Below are 25675 nucleotides of genomic sequence, written 5' to 3'. Positions count from 1 at the left end.
GGAGCAAGGGAGGAAAAAATATCTGGAAATAATTGACAGCTTGGTGAGTAAAATCAAATTTTGGGGAGCTTTTTGACATTTAACAAGGTCAAAGGCACTGTGTGCAGCGCCCCAGAGGATGAATATGAAGCGCTGGCAACTCGTAAATGAGAACAGGGTGATTTGAATTTTTTCTTATTTAATATTAAAAGCCAGAGAACCTCCTGAGACGGAGCTTTTTTCCTTGTTAGAAATTCCAAAAGACACCAGAACCCGAAGCGTAAACATGGATGTTATTGGAAGGGGGGGAAAAAAAAAGAAAATTGAATTATTCATGGTGGTTTCTTTTTGACAATTGGTCTTGCAGAGGGGAATTTCTTCTTGCAGAGGAAAAACCAAAGAGGCTTCTGGAGCAAAAGGATTTTGGGATCGGAAGAAGGGACAACGAGGGGAGGAGTGGGAGGGGATGGGAATGTTGCACATGGATATTTAAAAAAGGAAAAATCAGGGTAGGGTGTCTTTGAATGCATCCAGGATGCTCTGCTCCTAAATCACAGAATCCCACGACTTGTTAGGTTGGAAGGATTTGAAGATCCCACCACTGGCACTTTCCACCAGCCCAGGTTGCTCCAAACCCCGTCCAGCCTGGCCTTGGACACTTCCAGGGTTGGAACAGCCACAATTCCTTCTTCCCTCCACAACTTAATAACAAGTTGACAGGCAGGATTCCAAGGGCAAATGTGCCCAGGGAATTACCCTGAAAGGACTGAGGAAATCCACGAGAAGCTTTACTGGTGGCATTCAGGGATGTCCCCAAAAAGAAGGTGAGGAGCAGAATGGCAGGGAATGTTGTAGTTGGGATGTAAAGGACAAGAACCAGCAGTAACAAAGTCAGCACCCAACTCAGGGAAGGTAAATTGGACTAATGAAGTTGTCCATTTAGCTGATTTTTTTTTTTGCCATTGGCCATTGGAGCTGCAGGAGATGCTGAGTAAATCCATTTGCTTTCTGCTGGCCCACGTCACTTTGGAGACTGATTCCCATAATTACCTGAACCGTGGATTTCAACAACACCAGGAGCCCGAAGTGCAGCGTCCCAGGTTTCAGATTGTTTGGACTGACAGGGGATGGAACTCGTTCTGCCCATGAAACCTGCTGTGGTGCACGGGGGTATTGTTACCTGCTCATCCCTTTTGCTCTGTAAATCACTGTCACTTTTGCAGTGTTTGGCTTTGTGACTGTCAGTGCCTCAGAAAATGGAGCCCTTGAAGGTGACTCCCAAATCTGCTGCTTCCCCTGCGCTCCCTCCTGGCAGGTTTGGTTTCCCTCTCCGCTGGCATTACCCAGATGTGTCGTCCACTGCTGCTCAGGTGGAGTTTTGAGAATCATCCCCCCCGTGGAGATGAAAATGGCACCAGCAGGGATGGAATTAGAGCTCCACTGTCCTGGTGCAGAATCAGGGTTCCTGATGGAGCCAGTCCAGAGGATCTGGACTCATTCCTGCGGTCACTGAGGTGTTGGGAAAGCTGGGGGGGATCTTTGTTGCTGCAGGGGAGGGGTGGTTTTTTGGGAGAGCCTCTTTGGCTTTGAAAAAAAACACATTACAGGTTAAAATCTGTGAAGGGGAGAGGAGTCTGGCAAGGGGCATCAGCAGGAAGCACAGAATCCTTGAGGTTGGAAAAGCCCTCTGAGATCATGGAGTCCAACCATCCCCCAGCACTGCCCAGGCCACCCCTGCCCTGTGTCCCCAACTGCCACATCCACAGGGCTTGGAAATCCCTCCAGGGATGGGGACTCATAACTACCCTGGGCAGCTGTGCCAGGGATGGAAAACCCTTTCCATGAAGAAATATTCCCGGTATCCAGGTGAAACTTCTCCTGGTGCAGCTTGAGGCCACAGTCACCTCCTGGGGAGGGCCTTCACGGGCTGGTGGCTGCACAGGCAGCTGTCCTGGGGAGAGCTTATGAGAGAAAATTCCTCCTAACAGGATTTTTACTGCTCTCCTTCTTATATTCAGAAGCTCTGCATGTAATGAAAGGGAAATTTCACACCTTTCATCCACTATTGGCTTGATAAATATGCTGGAGAGTAAACAAAGAGGAGGGATATTCTACTTTTCTTGAGAGGAATTGTTATTTCCAGGTAGTTGAGACCCTGAAAATGTATTCCAGCCCTTCACAACTGATGCACATTACTCGCAATTGATACGTATTTGACAAAATTGATTCATATTTCTCACAATTGATTCATATTTCTCACAATTGACTCACATTTCTCACTTTTCCAGGCTAGGCTGCAAGCTGCTGTGCCATTAATCCCCATTCTTATCGATAAAGCCACTTTTATCCCTGCTTTAATTGACTGTTTCCCTCAATATGTGGCAGTTTATCCAGATTTATTCCATCATTCAGATATATTATTGTCAGAGTTGGTCCTTCCTGCTCTGTAACCAGTGATATTCTCTCTCTCTCCTCATTTCCCTGCCCATGGCAGGGCTGGGTTGTAGAGCAGGGCAGGGGCACAAGTGATGCCCCTTCTTTGTTGGGGTGACACCACCTGGGGATGGAGTGGAGGTTATTTTTGTTCTTGGGGGTCCTGCCTTGCCTTGGAGAGGTCACAGTCTCTTCTGTAACTTGTTTTATCAGAGTGACCGTGATGGATTTGGGGTTGAATGTGAAATCCTGCCGAGAAGTTTCACTGGTGAAGAACTTGCTGTTCGTGGAGTGGTCCATTAGAGATGTTTTGCCTCGTTGTCTTGGGTACCCTCAACACCCACTATTGTATTTGGACACTTCTGGAGGGCAAACACAGGCACTTCTAAATATCTCCTCTATTTAAACCCTTGGTGGTCTCAAAAGAGGCACTGTTGGGTTTAATCATCTCTTTCAGGCCGAGGTCTGTAACTCTGAACCCCCCCAAACCAAACACAGGATCACAGAATGGTTTAGGTCAGGAAAGACCTTCAAGATCTCATCGAGTCCAACCCAGCCCTGCCAGGGCTGCACATCCTGCTCTGCTGGAGGGAGCTGAAATGCAAAATTAGGGAATCCCACAGTGCTAATTCCCACTGACTGGGTGGAATGGGATGGGTGGAATGAGATGTTCTCCCTTCCAGTTATAAATGGTGGAAGACAGTTGGTATTTGTGTGATGGACCCGTGGCTTGGCCGATGGATCAAGAGTGGAAAAGGATTCCAGAATCCCTGAATGGTTTGGGTTGGAAGGGATTTTGAAGGCCATCTCATTCCACCCCCTGCCATGGGCAGGGACACCTTCCCCTGGAGGAGTTTGCTGGCAGGGAACTGGGATTTGTGGGGTAGAATGGGGGGAAAGCAAAGCAAACAGGACACTCAGGAAGGATGTGCCGGGATATTTTTCCTAGGGATGAAGCAGAACAAACCCAGCAATCCCAGGGACTCTGCAGAGCTCCAAAATGCATCCAGCACGAGCCCTGGTGGAGCTCAGGGAGGAAATGAAAAGAGAGGAAAACACATTTCTTCAATAACCTTGAAAATTCAATTTTGGAGATAAAACAGAGCTTGATAAAATTGGTTGAGAGGGGAGATGAACTTGGACAGTAGGGGGAACAGCTGGAAGAAAGGGAATGGCAATACATGGATTTAGTGAAAACAAAAAGGCAGTTATGTGTAAAACATTGGGGGAGAGGGAGGAACTAGACTTATAAGAAATAATATAAAATTTTATAGAATCCTGGGGAAGGAGGGAAACAAGGAAATGTTGAACTTTATTCCCTTCTGCTTCAAATTGCTGGACACAGGAGACAAATCCATCTGCCCTAAAACCAGCCCCAGAAACAGAGGTGATATTCTTTATAAGTGCATTTATTTATTTAGTAGAAAATGTATCTTCTATACAAATCTGGGCCCAGATTTGAGGAGCAGGGCCTGTTTCATTGGAAAGGCAGCATCTTCTTAAAGTCTTGATGAAATTACAGCAATCATCACCAGGAAAATACCAATTAACTCAAAACTGGTGTCTCTGCTTATTCTGGCAGAGCAGTTTCATCTCTGGCAGTGGTTTCATTTCAGAGCAAGTTTCTGCTTTAATGCTGGACATTAAAGTGCAGAGTCATTTGGCCACATTTAAGAGGTGGAATATTGTGGGGTTATTTTATTTTAGGAGCCTGTAACTGCTTCATACCCTGGTGCTGCCCCTGGCTGAGGTTTGTGAGCCTGTGAGACAAGGCTGTTTCAGATGTCACAGGGTGGGGTGGGTGCCTCGTACCTGCCCAGCTGCACCTTTGGGGGGTTTGGGTTCAAGGTTGGGGCATTTGGGTGCAAATGGTCCTGTTGTTTCTATGTGGCATCTGATTTTTTTGTGCTGGATCTTCCCAGCTCAGGATCCCTGAGAACCTCTGACAGGTGGGAAGCAGGAATGTCGTTTTCCCACCATGTTGTGGTGACCCATTTGCTGCCCAGGTTGGAGGCAGCTCAGAGGAGGGGACGCTCAAAAGAGGCAGCCACCACTGTGGCCCTCATTTTGTGCAAGCAAACCTTTTCTGTTGAGAGCCCCAAAACAGCTTGGGTTGGAAGGGACCTTAAAACTCATCTCATTCCACCCCCTGCCACGGGCAGGGACACCTTCCACCAGCCCAGGTTGCTCCAACCTGGCCTTGGACACTTCCAGGGATCCAGGGGCAGCCACAGCTTCTCTGCCCAACCTGTGCCAGGGCCTGCCCACCCTCCCAGCCAGCAATTCCTTCCCAATATCCCACCTAAATCTACACTTTTCCACCTCAAAGCCATTCCCTGTGTCCTGTCCCTCCATGCCTTGTCCCCAGTCCCTCTCCAGCTCTCCTGGAGCCCCTTCAGGCCCTGGAAGGGGCTCTCAGGTCTCTCTGGATCTTTCCCTTCTCCAGGTGAACCCCCCCAGCTCTCCCAGCCTGGCTCCTTTGGACAGTTTTTAATCTCATCCCTCAGTACCATTTGGTGGCTTCTTCCTTTACAATCATTTGGTCCCTTTTGAACCCCACGTGTGATGAAGGGAGGGAAGCAGTTTAGGGAGGTTTTGTGGTTGTGTTCCTGCTTCCTCCAGTGTCTCTTCTTTCTTTGTGTATTCAGGTCGGCAAAAATGACCCAAATGCAGTCACTCCTTGGTTGGTTGTTGTGCTGAGCTGTTGCATGTCCCAGTCAGGACTGGGTTATTCTGCTCTTGGTAGGAATGTTTGTTTATGGATAATGCAGTTCTTGGCTTGTCCAGGGAGAAGCTGTGGCTGCCCCTGGATCCCTGGAAGTGTCCAAGGCCAGGTTGGAGCAACTTGGGCTGGTGGAAGGTGTCCCTGCCTGTGGCAGGGGGTGGAATGGGATGCTCTTTAAGGTCCCTTCCCATCCAAACCATTCTATAATTCTATGATCCACTGTATGTGTTGTGATTGTATTTTCTTGGCTTTATTTTTAGGGATCCTCCCATTTCATTAGGGCAGCAGATACATTTTTGGCAGCCTGTGCTTTGTTTTGTTTCTCAGTTGAATGATGGTGTGTTCAGAATCACAGGCAGAGCTGTCATAGCCCCCAGCTCATTAGATGATCTAATGGGATGTTTTCAGCCAGCTCTCTTGTCAAAGCAAAGACTGGCAGGGGATTAAAGTGTCACAAAAGCTTTAAAAACTGATTTCTGGGTTGGCTTTGCTTGCTTTTGTTTTGTTTTTTTGGTTTTTTTTTTTTTTTTTTGGTGGTTTTGTTTTCAGTGCTGTTCCAGAGGGACTCTCACCACACCACGGGGTGATGACTGGGACATTTGCATGAGGAATCAAAGATATATATTTTTAACTTGATGCTGTATTTCATTTCAGTTGGAAGGGGATTTAAATCCCATCCCATTCCACCCCCTGCCATGGGCAGGGACACCTCCCACCAGCCCAGGGTGCTCCAACCTGGCCTTGGACACTTCCAGGGATCCAGGGGCAGCCACAGCTTCTCTGGGCAACCTGTGCCAGGGCCTGCCCACCCTCACTGTAAAAATATCTTCCTGATATCTACTCTAAATACACCCTTTTTAGTTTAAAGCCACCTCCCCTGGAGCCAACAGAGGCTCAGGATAACAGAAATACAATCTGGGTGTGAGGGATGTAAAGTCAAATGACAAGTACAAGCCCTGTGGATGTGGCACTTGGGGACATGGGGCAGTGGTGGCCTTGTCGGTGCTGGGGGATGGTTGGACTTGATTCTACAGGCACCAGACACCTCATTTCTCCACCTTTTCCCATTTGTCTTCTACTACTTAAGGTTTGATAAACCCAGGACAACTAATTCAGGGCAAAACCACCCAAACCTGGTCGTTCTGCCCCAGCTGAGGACACTTTGTCCTGCTCTTGCTGCTCAGCAGACACTGGGAATGTTCCAGGGCCTTCTGGACTGAGAATTTGCTGTCATAAATTCCCATTTTACCCCTGTCCTGCTGCTCTGTCTCAGAGCTGTTCTCTTCTGGCCCTAATATTTTTTTTTTTCCTTTCTATTTTCCTTTAAACTCGCCAAAAGTTGTCTTTGTAACCTGTGAGACAATTTGCCCTCCGGCACTGAGCTATTCCTTCTCATTTTCCATGGCTCTAACGGAGTCCCAGGCTGAGCTGTCTCCAGGGTTTCAATCCCTGACCCCAAATTTTAAAGGGTTGACCTTGGCTGCTTAAAAATAGGGCCAGTTCAATGAGCTCCAGAGTCTCTGATGTTTGTGCTGGGTCCCAGGCTCTAAAGGAGATGAAAGCCTAACCTGGTCCAAAGGTACATGCATAATTTAGCTTAATGCTGTGACTTTTTGCACAGAAAATGGGCCCAAAGTCTCCCAAGGACAGAGAAAGAAAGAAATTTGGGGGGTTTATTGGTAATTCTTTGCTCCAGATCAACAAAAGCAAACCCCATTTGGTTGTAAAGTGACTTTGCCCACGAGAGAAATAAAGCACAGAGGTGAGAAACTGGCACTTGTTTCACACCAAATGGAAGTTGCTGCAAACACCATCCAGAGCTGCAGTAAAATGGGTTTTTCTGCATAGCTTTAAGCCCATACACTTGTTTTATGTTCACATTCCTGTATTTCCTGCTCTCCCCAAAACATCTCCTCCCCTGTCCAAGTAAAAAATGGTTTTTATTGCAGCCCGCTGTGCAGGAATGGAAAAGCCTTGGGTGTCTGTACACTCTGCTCCTCACTCAGGGTCTCTGCCCCCTCTCTCTGCCTGTTTTCTCCTGTTTACCCCCGTTTCAGTTCCCATCTGAGGTGGGAACGTCCTTCTCCATCACATCTTGGATCTTGGGTGGCAACTCCAGCTCCCTGCCAGGAGGATGGAGCTGGGGGAGGTCGGGCTCTGCTCCCAGGGAACAGGGACAGGAGGAGAGGGAACGGCCCCAGGTTGCACCAGGGGAGGTTTAGGTTGGATATCAGGGAAAACTTCCTTCTGGAAAGGGCTGTCCAGCCCTGGCACAGCTGCCCAGGGCAGTGGTGGAGTCCCCATCCCTGGGGGGATTTCCAAGCCCTGTGGATGTGGCACTTCAGGACATGGGGCAGTGGTGGGGGAATGGTTGGATTCATTGTCTTGGAGGGCTTTTCCAACCCAAACAACCCTGTGATTCCGTGTATGCAGTCACAGGGTGGCCAAGGCTGCTCTGCCAGGCTGCAGCTCCAGTGTCTGATGCTGGAAAAGTGCAGGAGCTCTGGGAGTGGGGGCAGGAGTGAAGCAGTGTTTGAATGCACCACTAAATCCCTCAGTCAGGGGCTGTATGGTACCCACCTGGTGGCACCAGATGTTTGTGTCAATGCCCTCTGTCAGCAGCTCAGCCCAAGGATAACAAAACCCAGGGAATCCATTGTTTTCCTTGGGCTTTTAACAGTCTTACTGATGACATCAGTGTCTTGCCTTCAGTTTGCCCCTGTCCAGGTCTCTGTTCCCTCCCTGGATATTTGAGTGCCCATCTAAATCACAGAATCATGGAGGTTGGAATAGCCCTTTAAGAGCATTGAGTCCAACCATCCTCCAAGCATTTCCAAGGCCACCACTGCCCCATGTCCCCAGGTGCCACATCCACAGGGCTTTGAAATCCCTGCAGGGATGGGGATCCACCCCTGCCCTGGGCTGGACAAGTATTTCAGCTACACACAAACAAAAAATGGTGACAAATGAGGGATTGTTTCCAGAGGATTTATTATCCACCATGGTTGCTGGCTCCCATCCTGCATCCCTGTGGTCCAGCTGGATCCAACCCTCGGAGTGACATCTCCCTCAGCCTATTCCGAGCCCCCCAAAGTACTTGATGTGCATTTTGGGCTGGTGATTCGGGGCGTAGACTCCTCTGTGCCATTCATTTCCTCCTTGTCAACATGAACTGCTGTGGAAGTGATGGAGTTGAGCCCAGGCACCCTTGGGTGGGCATTAATCACCCCCACATCTGCCACGGGAGGCGTTACAAAGAGCCCGCTGCTGCTGTTTTTGTCCCCCCCCTTTCATTTCCAGGCAGGGAGTGCATTTTAATTCTTGGGATGTGTCTTCCCAAGGATCACAATTTGCATATCTTCCCTCCCCGAGGAGGAGGAGCTGGGAGCCAGAGCCCAAGGAAAATGCTGTGGGTGCCACAGGGGTTTCTGTAGGAATCAGACCCTGATAACCCCATATTTTTTCCCCCACGTACATTTAAATTCAAAGGAATGGCTCTGCAGGTGGAATTACCAGCCTGGACAAGCCTAATTTGTTGGAAATGAAAGATAAGTGGTTGATTCTGGCTGCTACAAGACATAAATTACTCTCCAGTTGCCCTGTGAGACCTCCTTACAAAGGACACGCTGCTGGGAGTGATTTGCTGCCTTAGTCCTGAACTTTGAGTTTTGAGCCAGGGCTTGAAGGACAAGGGCTGAACTTTGGCTTCCAGTCACCCAAACCTAGAACTGATGCCACTGCCTCGTTCTTATTTGGGCTTTCAAAGCTTCTTTCTTTTCCTTTCATCCAAAAGCCAAGCAGGAAAGGCACTCGTGGCGATGGGTTTGGGTCTTGTGTTAATGCCACGTGGTATTTGTGGTAAATGCAAAGCAAAATTCCATGCCTGGAGCTTTCCCTGGGCTGGTGTAAAGCTCTGTGGTGCTCCTGGCTTTAGCTGAGCAAGAACAGTGCTTAAATGGAGCTCCTGGGAGAGTCACTGTTCTGAAACGGGGGAAAGTTCCAAAGGGAAGGGGTTTTGTTCGTGCCTTGTAAGGCTGAAAGGAACTTCGTCACTACCCACAGAAAAATTCTCTTGGCAATCCTGGTTTTAAAGCCTCTTTTGCTGTGAAGCATCAAATTATCCTGTGGCTGGTGAGTTGTCCTAAAATCTGGGGGTTTGGCCTTCAGGGAGCAGCAGCCACGCTCCCAGGTCTGAGTGGGGAATGATTCAGGTAATTCCTACAGGCAACTTGGGATTTTTGGGGCTTAGCCAAGGTCCAGGGACTGTTTACAGTGAGGGTGGGCAGGCCCTGGCACAGCTGGCCCAGAGAAGCTGTGGCTGCTCCTGGATCCCTGGCAGTGTCCAAGGCCAGGTTGGAGCACCCTGGGCTGGTGGAAGGTGTCCCTGGCCATGGCAGAGGTGGCACTGGATGGGCTTTGAGGTCCTTTCCATCCCAAACCAGTCTGGAATTCTGTAAAACAGGGTTTTCTTGTCATTCCAGGGGTGACTTTCTGTGCAAAGGGAGGGTTTGGGAATGCACAGTTCCAGGATGGCTTTGCAATCCCATTTCAATTTACCTGTAGTTGTGCAGGTGGTTTGTTGTTCTCTTTGTGGCCACGGTGGTGTCCCTGCAGTGAATCCACTCTCCAGGCTTGTCATTTCTGTGCCTGAGCTCCAGCTGGAAAATTCCTGCTGCCATTTCCACAGGGATCCCAATCCTTGTGTGCTGGAGCTTCCCAGCCAGCCTGATGAACTTGCTTGAGAAGGAGGAGCAAAGACCTTTGTGGTCTTTGCAGGGCAGCAGAATTTGGGGTTTTTTTGAGGTCTGAGGAGAAGCTTCTTCTTAATAACTGGAAAAACACATCTTGTAAAGGAGGGAAAAATAATTAGGTACTAAATAGAGCCTTGGAAATGGAGAGGGACTGCAAGTCTAGTCCTAAAATAATAATAATAATAATAATAACAACAACAATAGTTTCCATGTCTAATCAGGGAGTTGTGTTGCCATTTCTTTCACATCCTGATGGAGACTGAGTTTCTCCCCAGCTGAGGGGTTTGAATTCACTGATCCATCCAGGAGGCCTGTGCAGGGACTGGAACAGGGAAACAATCCAGCTGGAGCAGCAGGGAAGGGATGATTGGAAGGGCAGGGCCTGGGAGAGGCTGCTCTGCATGAAGGGCACGTGGGAACACCACACTGAGATGCAACAGCACGACGGTTCTGTCGGGATCATCTTGATGTGGCTTCGGGTTGGTCTCCCTTGGATCAGCCCCCTGGAAGCTGCAGGAAGTCCGTTCCAGGCAGAACAAGAGACAGATATGGAAATCTCTCCTCCATCTCTGAATTTCAAACAAAGCTTCCCGGGGTCTGATGGCTCCTCAGAGCAGTTCCTCGTTCATCCCCTTCCCAAACAACGGCCCTGCTCTCTGCAGCTCCCAGCTGAGGCAGCTCCAGTGGATTGCAGCAGGATGGAAACGGGGCCACGGAGCTTTGGGGAAGGATCACAGGGTTGGTGTGGGATTGCAGTGTCTTTTATGGCTCCATAAAACACTCGGAGACCTTGGAGAGCGAGTGCATGGCTGGGAAAACTAAACACAGCTCAGGGCTGTCTGCAGGGCTGGCAGGGGATCAGAGAACCCAAAACGGGCTGGATTGGAAGGGAACTTAAAGGTCATCCAGTTCCAACCCCCTGCCATGGGCAGGGACACCTTCCACCAGCCCAGGGTGCTCCAACCTGGCCTTGGACACTTCCAGGGATCCAGGGGCAGCCACAGCTTCTCTGGGCAACCTGTGCCAGGGCCTGCCCACCCTCCGAGCCAAGCAATTCCTTCCCAATCTCCCATCTGTCCCTGCCCTCTGGCAGTGGGAAGCCATTCCCTGTGTCCTGTCCCTCCATGCCTTGTCCCCAGTCCCTCTCCAGCTCTCCTGGAGCCCCTTTAGGCCCTGCAAGGGGCTCTCAGGTCTCCCTGGATCCTTCTCTTCTCCAGGGGAACCCCCCCAGCTCTCCCAGTTTGTCTCTCCATCCCCTCAGCTGCAGAATTCATTTTTTCCCAGGCACTCTTCAAATCCTGCAGGTCTCAGGTCCCTCCTCCTCCAGAGCTGTTCCTCAAGCCTGGGGAGAGGAGAGGCAAATTTGGGTGCCACATTTTTCCCGTGTAGGGGGAGAGACAATTCCCTCCTGGTGTCTCGCAGCAGCCGGAGCGTTGCCACGCTCTCGTCCCCTGATTTATGTTTCAGACATTACAATTTTAATTTCAGAAAGAAAAAAAAAAAATACAAGGCAGAGCAGCACGAGCCCATAAAAGATGCTCAGCAGAGTAGACATTATTGAAAGCCCGTGGATTATCCCGAATTTCACGGCTTTTTTAAAGGAGCTCATCGTTATTCAACGATCGCCCTCTCGCCACGGCTCGACAAATAAAGCAAATAATGATTTGCAGATACAGGGGGGAAATTAATGTGGCAGCTTTGCTCCAAAGTTATTTCTTGTTTGTTTACTCATTTGAATATTTTTCACTTGCAGAAGTTTCACGTGTTCCCAGCACAAATATTTAATCTGCTGCAAGGCTCTGGGTGTGATCCTTGCTGCTGGTTCAGTCCCCTCGGGGAATTTAATGTCCTGTCAAGGAGCCAAACCAGGACAGAGGCACCAGCCTGGAAAATCCAGCTTGAAACCCAAAATCGAAGTTATCAAATCCTTGGGAGTGGTGGTTGGGCTTTTCTTCCGGTGTAAATCCCTCAGCAAACCACGGGATGCTGCAGCCAGTGGAAAGGAAAATTCAATTAACAATAATTAATGTAGATTTCCACTGAAATCCACCCATCTCAAAGCCCATCCAACTTAAAATTTAAACCTTGGCAGGTCTGGAGTTTGGATTAGCTGGAAAAATTAAGAGTCTATCACCAAAACTCTTCAGGCTTTGGACAAGGCATGGAGGGACAGGACACAGGGAATGGCTTCCCACTGCCAGAGGGCAGGGAGAGGTGGGAGATTGGGAAGGAATTGGTGGCTGGGACGGTGGGCAGGCCCTGGCACAGGTGCCCAGAGAAGCTGTGGCTGCCCCTGGGTCCCTGGAAGTGTCCCAGGCCAGGTTGGGATCCCTGGGCTGGTGACGTTGACAATGGAAAATAGTTGGAAAACACTTGGAAGTGGATGACCTTTAAAGTCCCTTCCAACCCAAACCATTCCATGAAGATCAATCCAGGGTTTGGCCTTGCAGCTCTATTGGGAGCATCCCCTGATGCTCTGGGGGGGAGTCCCAGCTCAGTATGATCTGGAATTCAGCTCTCCCAGGTGTCTCCCCTGTGATTCCTCCTCCTGTTGCTGCCTGGAAGTCAGGACAAGAATGATAAATTTAAGATATGTATTTTTCCTTTGCTGGTTTTATCCTGTTACTTCTTCTAGGATGTCACAGAATCCCAGACTGGTTTGGGTGGGAAGGGACCTTAAAACCCATCTTGTCCCAACTCTTTTCCATGGGCAGGGACACCTCCCACTCTCACAGGTTGCTCCAAGCCCCATCCAACCTGGCCTTGGACTCTTCCAGGCAGGTTTCTTGTGCCCCTTTGGTGTCAGTGCAGCTCACCCAGAGCCCAGATTTCCCTTTAACCATTTAAATGGAGCATGAAAAGCACTGAAAAGGCCCCCATGGGGATTTGTGCCCCTGTGACCTTTGGGAGCTCACCCTCCTCTCCCCCCTTTCTCCAAATGCCACCCCCACAGCTGCTCTGATTTATCCTCACCCAGGTCCTGGAGCAGAAAACAAGATGTTTTTGGTGAGAATCTGGTTTCTGACCCACCCCACAGGTGTTTTCGATGCCTCCAGTGCCAATGAAAACCAGTTTGTTTTAACCCAAATCACCTGAGAACTGGTGGGGACTGAGGAGCTGCAGCTGCTCCTGCTGTTCTGAGGCCCCAGCAAGTTTCTGTGGGAGGAGTTAAATTCAGGAGCTTTCCCAGGTGATTATTTACCATTTCCTCCCCAGTCACTCTCTGTAATGAACACCCTCTAGCCTGGAGATTGGGATCACCCTGAAATTCCAGCCTGGACCTCCTTCCCAGTGAGTAAATACAGGAATGTGCTCCCTGAGGGAAAGTTTACTTTGGTATGGAATAGGGTAAAAATAAAACATATGTGATTTATAGTCTAGATTAAAGTGTATTTGTGGAGAACAGAGTAAAATTAGAATATCTATAACCTAGTGATACAGAAGTATTCTCTTTTATAAAATAGAATTGGATTTTAATTTGTCTGACCCTTTCTCCATGTGCAGGGCTGCTAAATTTACAACCATCACCTAAAATATATGGATCCATTTATTTTTAAAGTTTAAATATTAGTGATTTTTGCCTTTGCAAATATACCTTTTTTTTTTATATTAGTCAGATTTTATTGTAGTGAAAATATCCCTGAAACAGTTCTACCACAGGCAGCAATCTTCCCTTTTCCTCTTCTTCCCAAATAGAGGTTTTTAAGTAGTTTACAATACCCTCAAAAGAAAAAAGGGATCCCTGAAAACCATTTTATGAGGATTTTTGGGAAAGAAAGGAGACCCTGAACAGGAGCTTGGGGCAGATGCTCTGACAAGCCCCTCTCTTGGCACCTTCCCTGAGTCTTGAGATGTTTCCTCCCTAAGGAATGTTTTCTAAGGGCTGATGGGAATATGCTTAGTTTTTTGTAGGTTTAGGTTTTTTAAAATTTGCCTTTGAGGGTGTTGTTCAGGTGCCAGGGGTGTGTTGTGAAAGGAATGATGGACAAAGACTGTGTACATGGTGGATATTCCCTGATCCATGTGTTGGTCAGAGCTTGGAGCACCCTGGGCTGGTGGAAGGTGTCCCTGCCCATGGCAGGGGTGGCACTGGATGGGCTTTGAGGTCCCTTCCCATCCCAAACCAGTCTGGAATTCTGTAAAACAGGGATTTCTTGGCATTCCAGGGGTGACTTTCTGTGCAAAGGGAGGGTTTGGGAATGCACAGCTCCAGGATGGCTTTGCAGTCCCATTTCAATTTACCTGTAGTTGTGCAGATGGTTTGTTCTCTTTGTGGCCATGGTGGTGTCCCTGCAGTGAATCCACTCTCCAGGCTTGTCATTTCTGTGCCTGAGCTCCAGCTGGAAAATTCCTGCTGCCATTTCCACAGGGATCCCAATCCTTGTGTGCTGGAGCTTCCCAGCCAGCCTGGGCTCCTCTGTGTCCTTCAGGCTCCTCTCACTCCCCTAGCTCAGCTGCCAAGAAAAACTGGGTGTGTGACTGCAGTAGAGATTCCAGCAAGATGTGAATCTGGAAGGGTATTTTTGCAGTACAGGTTGCTCCAACCTGGCCTTGGACACTTCCAGGGTTGGGGCAGCCACAGGGATGGAACATTGATTTGAATTTTCTAGTTAAAAGACCGAGCAAGATCCAGCAGGGCACTTTAGGAAGATTCCCACTGCCTCAAAAATGGTATTTTCTTGTTTCTTTTTCACCTGATTCTTCCCCATTCTCAGGATCTCTCATTTCCTTCACAAATTAGAGGCTGTGTTTATTTTTTCCCATTTTTTTAAGTATTTATGCCTTTACTTTCCACAGGCCTCTGTGGGAATCAAGGGACTATTATATCCCATAATCTCTAATTACCTTTAAATCATATTTCTACCTATCATTTTTGGGCCTTATCATGCTTTTTTTTTGTTTGTTTGTTTTAAATATGTTCACATTTAATTTATATTCATCTAGAAAACTTCTGTTTTTAAACCTCTAAAATAAATGCAGTCTGGGGTCGAGATTCTTCAATATCCATCTAATTCTGGAAGCTATTGGAGGCATTTTCATGGAGATCATGCCCTGCCTATATAAAGGGATAAGAGCAGCTGTAAATCACTTAAAGACTAAATAATTCACCTGTCTAGACTTGCATTTTGCTTCCACCTCTGTCAGACCTGAGAGGTTTTGGGGCACTCCACAGAGAACTGTGATGTCTTTGCAGAGCCCAGAGGGGTCTTGATAAGAAACCTGGAATTTTGGGGCTTTATGCTGGATTCATCAGGGAGAATTGCTATTTTCATGGTCCCAGCTGTGTGGTCATGCAAATCCCTTGGATTTGCTCCCTGTTGGAGCAGGGATGCTCTCCAGCCCTTGCCATCCTTTGGCTTCTTTAAATTTGGGGGTTTTTAGTGGTGTTTTGTTTTTTACTGCATTAAATAAGACTGAGCCAGGACCTGGGGAAGCTTCAATTCCTTTTCATTTGAGTTCTCAGTCGCACATGAAAATAATCCCCAGCAGAGTTGGAGGGGCCCTGCTGGAGAAAGGAACAGCTGGAGGAGGGAGAGACCTGGGAATGAGGGCTGTGGAGGGCTGGGAATGCAGTGAGGCTGTGCCAGCCCTGAAATGAGCCCTGCAGTGCAGATGAATTGAGCCATCCTTCCCCAGCATGTCCTGGCACCCAGGGATCTGCTGGAGGCTCAATCCCCACTGCTGCTTCTCCAGCTGCTCAGGGGGGAGTGTGGTTCTGCCTCAGCCTCCAAACAGGAGCTGGCCAGGAGCTGTCCAAATAGTGCAGGGCTGTGTTCAAAGGAAATATTCCCAATATTTGCCTTCAACCTGCTGCACAATAACCTCCCTAGGGCTCTTCCTTCCAGTTATCCCTGCCTGTTCCATGGAATCCCAGAATGGGTTGGGTTGCAAGGGACCTTAAAGAGCATCTCATTCCACCCCTGCCATGGGCAGGGACACCTTCCACTGTCCCAGGGTGCTCCAGCCTGGCCTTGGACACTTCCAGGGATCCAGGGGCAGCCACAGCTTCTCTGCCCAACCTGTGCCAGGGCCTGCCCACCCTCCCAGCCAGCAATTCCTTCCCAATATCCCATCTATCCCTGCCCTCTGGCAGTGGGAAGCCATTCCCTGTGTCCTGTCCCTCCATGCCTTGTCCCCAGTCCCTCTCCAGCTCTCCTGGAGCCCCTTTAGGCCCTGCAAGGGGCTCTCAGGTCTCCCTGGAGCCTTCTCTTCTCCAGGTGGACCCCCAGCTCTCCCAGCCTTTCCTCCCAGCAGAGCTGTTCCATCCCTCTGGTCATCTTGGTGCCTCCTCTGGACTTGCTCCAACAGCTCCAAGTCCTTCCTGGGCATCGAATTCTGGTGTATTTTCACACCTTTATAATGAACCATTGGGTTTTTTTCTTATCAAAGCACACAAGCCCCACTGCCAACAACACAATCTCTAAATACCTGCTTTGAAACCCATAAAATACTCCCTGATGTGGCCTGGGAGGTGCAGGGCTGCCTCTGCTGCAAGTTGAGGAAATGCCACATGGTTTTCCTGAGGGGAATCTTCAGAGCCTGGGCACGATAGATCAGAGGCACAGGCAGAGACAGAAAATAATAAAAAAAATATAAATAAAGTGGTCCAAACCTTCATTACCAGGCAGGATACAAATCCTAGCAAGGCACTTTCCCTCACAGGCAAACATGCCCTCAATAAATTAAAAAAATTAAAAAAAAAAGGAGGGAAGAAAAGGCAGCCTTTTGGAGCTGAAATGACTCTGACTTTCCCCTGCTCATCCCTCAGGCAATAAAATAATTTACAGTGTCTTTCAATCAGATCTGGGGAGCGGAACTCGCTTCAATCGTCTGGGCATCGTTCTGGCGTTTCAAAGAGGTGCTGGTTTGGAACTGCTCCTGGCTGGGAGGGGCAGGGACCACCTCCCACCTCTCCTGCTCCATCAGGGATCACGTGCAGGGCCCTGGGGCAGCCCCTGCCCACCCTGACCCTCTCCTGGGGAACACAGGCAGGACAGGGGGCAACGGCCTCGAGCTGCACCAGGGGAGGGGCAGGTTGGACACCAGGGGGAATTTCTTCATGGGAAGAGTGGTCAGGCCTTGGAAGGGGCTGCCCAGGCAGTGGTGGAGTCCCCACCCCTGGAGGTGTTGGGGAAACAGGTGCAAGTGGGACTTGCCAATCTGGTTTAGTGGTTATGGTGGGACTCAGCCGAAGGCTGCACTTGATCCAGGAGGTCTTTTCCATCCTTAATGATTCTGAGGGGGTGGAGGTCCCATGAGACCCTCCCAAATGGTGCCCTCCAGCCTGATTTGTCACTCCCTCATCTTGTTTTCTGTGCTGCAAACCCAACCCCGAGAGCAATCGGGGTCTCTCCTTCTCCGGGGCTGGGAGGAACCAACAGCGGCATTGAGGACACGAGGGGACCATCGTTGTGGTCCTCACTAAGAGCTGGACTCTGATCCCTGTGGGCCCCTTCCAGCTCTGGATATTCCGTGGTTGTTGTTTGTTTCTGTGGAATGGGTTGTTGTTGATAACATTCCTGCTGGGTGAGTTAAATCAAAAGTGGCCACAAAAGCAAGAGCAGCCACGCAGAGGCATCAGGTTTTTGTATTTATTCCTGTTGCTGGAGCTGGGGGAGAGAGAGAGAGAAAGTAATTATTGGCTTAGGCTGGAATGCAAATTGGAGCAAGCAAAGCAGCAGGTGAAGCCTCTCCTCAAGGCCATGGAGAGAAAATAAATTCACTTATTATTGTTTTCTCCTTAAAAACCCCTCCAGGAAAGAGCAGGGTATGATGCTCGCCATGAAGAGGTTTAAAACAAACAAGCGTTCCTTTCTGTCATTTCTCTTGATAGCAGGAGAAACCTCCCTCTTCCACTTTATATTCCTGGAGACATGAATGTACTTAGGCTCCCCAAAAGTTCATTAAACATTAATACAGAGCCTGTTTTAACTTCAGCCCATTTGCTTCCCAGAGATAATTGCTAAGAGAAGGAACCCGAGTCCCTTTGCGGGTTTTTCTGTGTGTTTTTCAAAAAAAAACCAAAAAAACCCACACCAAAAAATAACCAAAAAACCAACACTGGAATTGTGAAAGATGGGAATAAGTAGGGAAAAGTAAATTAAATCAAATTGCTGAAGCCTCGGGGAAGAGCTAATGCAAATGAATTAAACACATATAGGTTGTAAACAGCTCCAGTTTCCTTTTGAGCATCGTTTCTCTCAGAAGATGCCCAAGATGAACATCTCAGAAGTCACTATTTTATAAAAACAACAACAACAAAAAAAAAAAAAAAAGAAAAACAAGCTGTTAGTTCTGTGTATCGTGGGCTTTATCATCCCTTTCCTTTTCCATTAAAGTTATTACCTGCAAAAGTGTAATTCTGAAATGAGCAACCCGAGTTAATTTTCCCTTTCTGTCACTGGGTATCATCAGTTCCTGGATAGATGGAAATTCGGGGCTTTAAAGACTGTTTTGACCTTAAAGGCAGGGGGAAAGTTTCATTTAAAAGCTATTTATAAGGCTAAAGTATCTTATAAGTAAATAAAGCAGGGGAGGAGGAGAGAGGGCACTGAATACCAATGTGTGCTGGAAGTGGCTGAGGCAGAGCTGCCGTGGGGAGGGGAGAGGTTGTTCCCTGGCTTTGGAGCTGTAAATGGAGGCAGCAGAGAAAACAGAGCAGGGAACGCTGTTACAAAGTGCAGACAAGGGTTTGGATGCTCAGACAGTGAACAGGTTTGTGAGTTATGGGAGCAAAGCGCAGCCAAACCAGCCATTAAAGCTGCTCACACCTCACGGAGCTTCCAGAATGTTCCCATCCCAAAGCTCCCCGTGCTCTCCCTCGCCCCCAGGAACTCAGGGCAGGGTGTTGGATCAGGAGGATCTTCCTTCCTGCTGTCTCAGCATCCTGATGTTGTGTTATTTGGTGGATTGTTCGGGGTCTGACTCGGTTTGCCCCAGATTGAAAGGTGGATTTTGGTGCTGGCTGGGAGGGTGAAGGCAATAGGGCTGAAGGGGGGTGTGGATGTGGAATTATCTTGGCTGAAATGATTAAACCAGACCTGGAGAGACTGTGTATGAGGGTGGGAAAATGAATGGAAAATAGGAAACATTAGTAAAATTGATTGGTAATTTCTCTGGTACCCATAATGGTTCCCAAACCGTTACTGAGGCAGGATAAGGTGCAGGAGTTGTACAGTGAGGGCAGCTGGAGCCACTCTTGGGTTGTGTTGAAAGGGCAAACGTGAGGCTGGACACTCAAGGAATTTTCTTCCAAATTTATCTTATTTTGTCCTTTTTGTTCTGTACCTGAGCTCAAAGAACAGTCAAGCTGTGATGAAATTCTCTGATGACACCAAATTGGGGGGTATTATTGACAGAGAAGGGTGTGTGGCATTGAGGATTTAGGAGTTCTGGGCTATGATTTACAGTTTTCTGGGGCTGTGCTGCAGTTCATGCACCAGTTAAAGTTCTGGCATCAAACTCAAGCAAAGCCACTGTGATATTTAATCCATGAGGAGGAAAAGTCCAGCTGGGATCGGTGGAGTTTTCCAGTGGGAGTTTTCCAAATTCTTGTCTTCATTGGTCTTTTTTTTTGTTTTGTTTTGTTTTGTTTTTGATAACTTTGAGTAAGGGCCAATTGTCCCCAGAGTTAATGTCTGTCACCTTGCCCTCCTGCACCACTGAGCCCTGTGAATCACCTCTCATGCTCTTCATTTGCCCCTCTGCTCACCTTCCTGCCAAATCCTGGCAGTCCTCTCCCAGTAATTCCAAACTTCATGGAATCCCAGAATGGTTTGGGTTGGAGGGACCTTAAAGCCCATCCAGTGCCAGCCCTGCCATGGGCAGGGACACTTTCCAGTAGCCCAAGTGGCTCCAAGCATCATCCAACCTGGCCTTGGACACTCCCAGGGATCCAGGGGCAGCCACAGCTTCTCTGGGAATTCCATCCCAGCCCTTCCCCACCCTCCCAGCCAGCAATTCCTTCCCAATATCCCATCTAACCCTGCCCTCTGGACACAGAACCTGTGTCCTGTCCCTCCATCCTTGTCCCCAGTCCCTCTCCAGCTCTCCTGGAGCCCCTTTGGATACCGGATCTTGGATCATGACACAAGACAAAGGCTGATTATTGGGATGAGCTCCAAAGACAAGTGGGTGTCGTGAGCTTTGAGCAACATCTTAATATGGCAATCTCCAAAATTCCCTTTAATTTCCTGCCCTCTGTGTTCAGCTAAACTCTTGTCTGAGCAAGAGGTGGAGAGCACGGTCCATGTGCAAGTTGGTTCCTAATTTACAGGAGCTGAGGGAATGTGGTTACAGTTTCCATGATATAGGGAATTAAATATCAGGAGTCTGAGTTAATTGTACTTGTGATGGAGAGGACAACCAGTGGAGAACATGAGAATAAGATACCCTTGAAGAATGGAGGGAAAGAAGAACTTCTGAGAAGAGCATGGCATGGACTCTCTGGAGGTTCTTCTCTCTCAGAGCTCACTGTGGCTTCTCTATTTTTATATTTTACATCCTTAAAGCAGCTCTTTTATATGGATGCCAAGGTTCCCTGTGTCTTATTGGAACAGGGGGCTTTCAGGATTTCTTCCATCTCGTGGGTTACCAAGTGAGTTGTGTCTCTTACAGAGCCACAGTGTCCTGTCCTGCAGCCCATTGTGCATTCCCCGTGTGTCCCCAGCTCTAAAGAGCTGTGCTGACAAGAGCTGAGTGCCCACATTATTCTGTCCAGCTTGCCCTTTTCCTGCTGCAATGATTGAGTTACCAGAAGGCCGATGGGAGGGGGAGGTTGGGCTGGTGCAGACGCTGGGTGGTGGTTATATTTTATTTATTTTGCCTTTTGCTGCAATCAAAAGTCTGCCGGGGTTCGTAGCTGCAAATCTGAATTATTGAAAATGAGGTTTAATTCAGGTTATGGGAAAACAGCCTGTTCTGGTTATGGGAAAATGACCCATTCTGGGCTTACTGGAATGTCACAACTGCCACCTGAAGGGATAAAAACGATGAATATGTGACTGTGTATTTGTTGGAGCCTGAAGGCAGTGCTGGGGTGGAGGGGTGTCTGTGCAGCTCCATCGATCCATCTCCTGCCACTGCAGAGTTTAGAGAATCCCAGGATCTCCTGAGCTGGAAGGGACTCATAAGGACTATCCAGGAGGGTTTGGGCAACGCTCTGAGGGACCAGGGGAGATTGTTGGGGTGTCCTGGGCAGGGCCAGGGGTTGGATTTTGATCCTTGGAGTCCCTTCCAAATCAGGACATTCCATATTTCTGTGATTCTCCCCTTTTCTCTTCCACTGTGTCCCATCAGTTGGAGCCTGTGGTTCCTCTGGGAGGGTTGGTGGGGCTGAGTCTCCTGGTTTCATGGGCAGGGACCTCTTCTGCCTCTCCAGCCGTAAGTTTGTTGTCCTGGGGTGCTCGGTGTTGATAAGCTGGACGTGTCCTGGTTGGTTCCTGGTTTACAGCTGCTGAGGGAAGGCGGTCTCAGCTTCTGTTCTGTAGGGAAATAGACATCAGGTCTGAAGGTTGTTGGTATTTTTGATGGTGACCACAGTTAAGTCAGGAATTACCTGAGAATAAGATGCTCTTGGAGAGAGAGTGGTGAAGGAGAACTCCTGGAAGGAGCATGGCATGGAGTCTGTGAAGATAAGAATCCCAGAATCCCCCAGGCTGGAAAAGCCCTCTCAGGTCATCCAGTCCAACCCAGGACCCAACCCCACCCTGTCACCCAGCCCATGGCACTGATGCCACATCCAACCTGTCCTTGAACACCCCCAGGGACGGGGAATCCACCCCTGCCTGAGCAGCCCATTCCAGTGGCTGAGCACTCTCCATGGAAAGAATTCCTTCCTGATGTCCAGCCCAAACCTGCCCTGGTGCAGCTCAAGGCTGTGCCCTAAGAAGGTGCTGATAGGCAGGACACAGAGCTCTGTGTGGGGACATCTGTGTCACCAGGTGGTCCATATCCATTGAGGTTGCAACCTTCTCCTTGGTGTCCCAGCCTTGCCTGGTTAACTCTGCCTCTCATTACTTTAATTCAGGGATTTGTGAATGATTTATGAATCACTTTACAAACCTCCTGCTCTCCTGTTACCTAAATCAGAGAAAAAAAATTCTCTGGGCAATTTTTAGTATAGAAAGATAATTTAATTATCTTTAGCAAAGGGCTTTAAGGGCACAATATACACATTGTGTGTTGTCCCCCCACAGCATAGGTTTGACAATTTTTATAACACTAATTATAATAAAATAAAATTAAATATAACTAAATTATAACTAATAGCTAGGAAACTATAGCTAATTATAATATCTAGTCATTACACCCAGCCCATGAACTGTCCATCCCCTTGGACCTCCCTCAGGCAACACCTCCCAGATTTGAGTTGGTGGTCTCAAAAAACCCCCCTTCCTCCCATCTTCATCTTCCTCACGATCCTCTGTTCTGCTTGGACCAGTTTCTGAGTCCTCTCTGAGTGCTTTGGGCTGGGGTATGTCAAACCATGTGCCTGTTGTGCTGTTCTTAGGTACCTTCTCTGCAGACGAGACGTTCTCTGCCCTGCTAGAAAACCTCTGTCCGTTCAAACCTTTCAGTGGGAAACATTCAATATTTCTGGGGTTTGGTACAAAGGGTGGGGAGTTACAAGTTCTACTCCAGAGCGCTAAAAAGCTGCATTAAACTCTTAATACCGTGCATTTAACCCCGTGTGCTGTCCCCCACAGACCCCCCCGCCGTGGAGCCCACGTTCCTGGAGATCCGGCAGGGCCAGGGCCGCAGCGTCACCCTGAGCTGCCGCGTGCTCCGCGCGTACCCCACGCGCGTGCTGACCTACGAGTGGCGCCTGGGCGGAAAACTGCTCCGCACCGGCCAGTTCGACCTGCAGGACTCCACCGACTACACCGTGGGCAGCCTGGCCAGGGACAGCTACGGCCTCTACAACTGCAACATCATCAACGAGGCCGGCGCCGGGCGCTGCAGCTTCCTCGTCACAGGTGGGCTGGAGGGCGGGATGGGGGCGTTGGGGTGGGGTGGGTGCTGGTGGGTGTCACAGAACCACAACATATACTGAGATGTAAGGGACCTACAAGAATCCAACCCCTGGCCCTGCCCAGGACACCCCAACAATCCACCCTGTGCCCCAGAGGATCATCCAAGCCCTCCTGGAGCTCTGGCAGCCTTGGGGCTGTGCCCACTGCCCTGGAGAGCCTGTTCAGTGCCAACCACCTTCTGGGGGAAGAGCCTTGTCCTGAGATCCACCCTGACCCTGCCTGGCACAGCTCCAGCCCCTCCCTGGGTGCTGTCCCTGTCACACAGAGCAGAGCTGAGTCCTGCCCCTCCTCTGCCCATCCTGAGGAAACTGGAACTGCAGTGAGGTCTCCCCTCAGTCTCCTCTTTTCCAAGTGCCCTCAGCATCCTCACATGGCTTCAAATCAAGGCCCTTCCCCATCTCCGTCGCCCTCCTTTGGATGCTCTCTAAGAGTTTTAAATCCTTCTTATATTGGGTAACTCTGCTCCTTTTTCAACTAAAGAATTGCCAAAGAGAAAGATCCTTCCAAGTGGAATCATAGCTTAAGACATCAAGTTTGGGTTGTGGTCGGTGACAAAATGGGATATTTAGCTCGTTTTCGTGGTTTCAGGATAAAGGTTTCTCTGGGCAACATGGAAATCTCCCTGCTCTGCAAGACCTGTCAGGGTGGCTTTAAGGGAGACCTGAGAGAGTCTTCAGGCAACAAAATTCTTGTATTTGAAGTTTGCAGCGAGGCTTGAATTTCCTCTTGTGTTCTGTGGGGCTCAGGGAGCAGGGTGGGCAGATCACAGGCTCCAACCACTTCAGACTCCCGGAGAACAGAGGGGTGTTGGAATTTGTTCCCTGTCTCAAAAAGGACTTTGTGGAGCCAGAACACAAGATCAGAGTCTGGGGGAGGAGGTTGGATAATTAATGTGCTGGGTGGAGACAAACTTTGGGTGTCTTTTATCTTCAGTGTCTCGGATCTGGATGGTAAACTGGGGGTTTACACAGGCAAGGCTTGATTCTTCCTCTCAGCTGTGGCTCCTGTAATAATATCAGGTGTAGGTTCCCCATTTCTCTAGGCTGCTTTTCTAGGCATTTTTAAGGATCACTGGAGGATAAAAAGCATCTCTGTCAAGTAAAGCATCTCCTCCCAAGTTCTCCTCCCCACTGCTGAGCTGTGGTGGTGGCTCAGGAAGCCCCTGCTCCTGTGCACCAGCTGGGAGAGGTGTCCAGGCTGCTCAGTGTGGGATCTCTTGGAGCTCAGCAGGAGCAGCCTCAGCCTCCCTACAGAGCCCTGAGGGCTCCAAGGCCAGGCTGGGACAGAGCTTGGAGAAACCTCCTCTAGGAGAAAGTGTCCCCACAGCAGGGGATTGGAATGGGATGGTCTTGAGGGTCCCTTCCAACCCAAACCAGTCTCTGTGTCAGAGCAACAGCCCAAATTGAGCTCAAAATCCCCCTGACAGCAGCTTGGAAAGGAATGATGGGAGAAGAAACCAACAGACAAGAAATGTAGAGGAGAAATTTCACAGAAGGAAAGATGTCCTGTGGCTGGGAGGATTTTATTCTTGTTTACCAGTGTGGCTCCAGTTACAAGCAGATCTGAACAGGGGTTTTATTTTGGGGCAGCTCCTTGAACCCTGTCAGAGGAAAATGGACATGATTTTTCTGCTTCACTGCTCCCAGTAGAGAGGGGATGGATTTAATGGAATTGCTGCAGGGCACCTCCCAGGGACCCTGCTTTCAGGGTGGACCTTCCATACCCATCTGTCCTGGCACTAAAGGAAACCATCTGTTTTAGCCCCTCAGGTGGGGTTTTCCAGTAAAATTCTGTTTAATAGGAAAAACAGGAGGCTTTTTTCCTATTTTGGATTTATCTCAATCCCTGGAAGTGTCAGGTTGGACAGGGCTTGGAGCAACCTGGGCTAGTGGAAGGTGTCCCTGCTCATGGCAGGGGGTAGAAACGTGGTGATTTAGGGTCCCTTCCGACCCAAATCCCTCTGGGATTTTAGGAATGGCATCCCCTTGGCAGGAATTTCGTGGGGTACAATTTCCTGGCACAGGGCACAAACATGGTAGGAACACTTCACCCCAGGGCCTGAGGGCTCTGCTTCTTCCAAACCTGACCCAGCCTTTGGTGACATCATCCAGAGCCTACCTGGAGGCATTTTCACAGCCACAAACTTCTCCAGGTCTTTGGAGTTTAATCCCAAAGGGGGCTCTGAGGGAAACCAAAGCAAGTCTTTATTTAATCCCAGGTAGTTCAATTTACTGTCCCTCACACTTTGGGCCCAGAGCTGTGGGGACTCAGTGAAAGGCAATTATTTTGCAGGCGCTGGGGCAGCGTGAGTGGCTGCTGTGATTTATCACCGGGCCACACAAAGCCACGGGACTGAAAATCACAGCTAAAGTGGGTTTATGAGGTTCTCATTTGGAGTCTATCCCATCATGCTAATTTATCCTGGGTTAAGAAAACTAAAAGTAACACTTTGGTGCTTTTCTCAGGCTTTAAAGGTTAAATCCAATGTCTTTAGTAAATATATTCCCTGCCACGTGGAGTGGAACTGCTCTGAGAGCAGCAGCTCCCTTCTGGTCCCAGCTCTCATCACAACAGATGAAGCTGAAGCACTGGGGAACCAAAAACGTGGAAGAAAAATGATGAAATGGTTAAAAAGGAGACTTAGATTTCACTGGGAATGAGAGCAGAGCAAAGAAATTGGTCAATTCTTCGACAGCTGCGCGGAGGAAAAAAAGCCAAATAAATAACTCCAAGGGCAGGAATAATAAAAAGCC

General features: G+C 49.0%; 1 protein-coding gene across 1 annotated transcript in view; it reads left to right on the top strand.

Moving 5' to 3' along the window:
- MDGA2 (MAM domain containing glycosylphosphatidylinositol anchor 2) overlaps nucleotides 1–25675 on the top strand; it is a 256870-nt gene that overhangs the window by 166929 nt on the left and 64266 nt on the right. Inside the window, 1 exon segment of the mRNA XM_050335716.1 lies at nucleotides 22596–22865. Coding sequence (XP_050191673.1) covers nucleotides 22596–22865 — 270 coding nt within the window.

This window comes from Myiozetetes cayanensis, unplaced genomic scaffold (genome assembly GCF_022539395.1).
Source record: "Myiozetetes cayanensis isolate MyiCay16 unplaced genomic scaffold, myiCay2020 scf6-25, whole genome shotgun sequence".
NCBI classification, from domain to species: Eukaryota; Metazoa; Chordata; class Aves; order Passeriformes; family Tyrannidae; genus Myiozetetes; species Myiozetetes cayanensis.
This window is presented reverse-complemented; position numbering and strand designations above follow the sequence as displayed.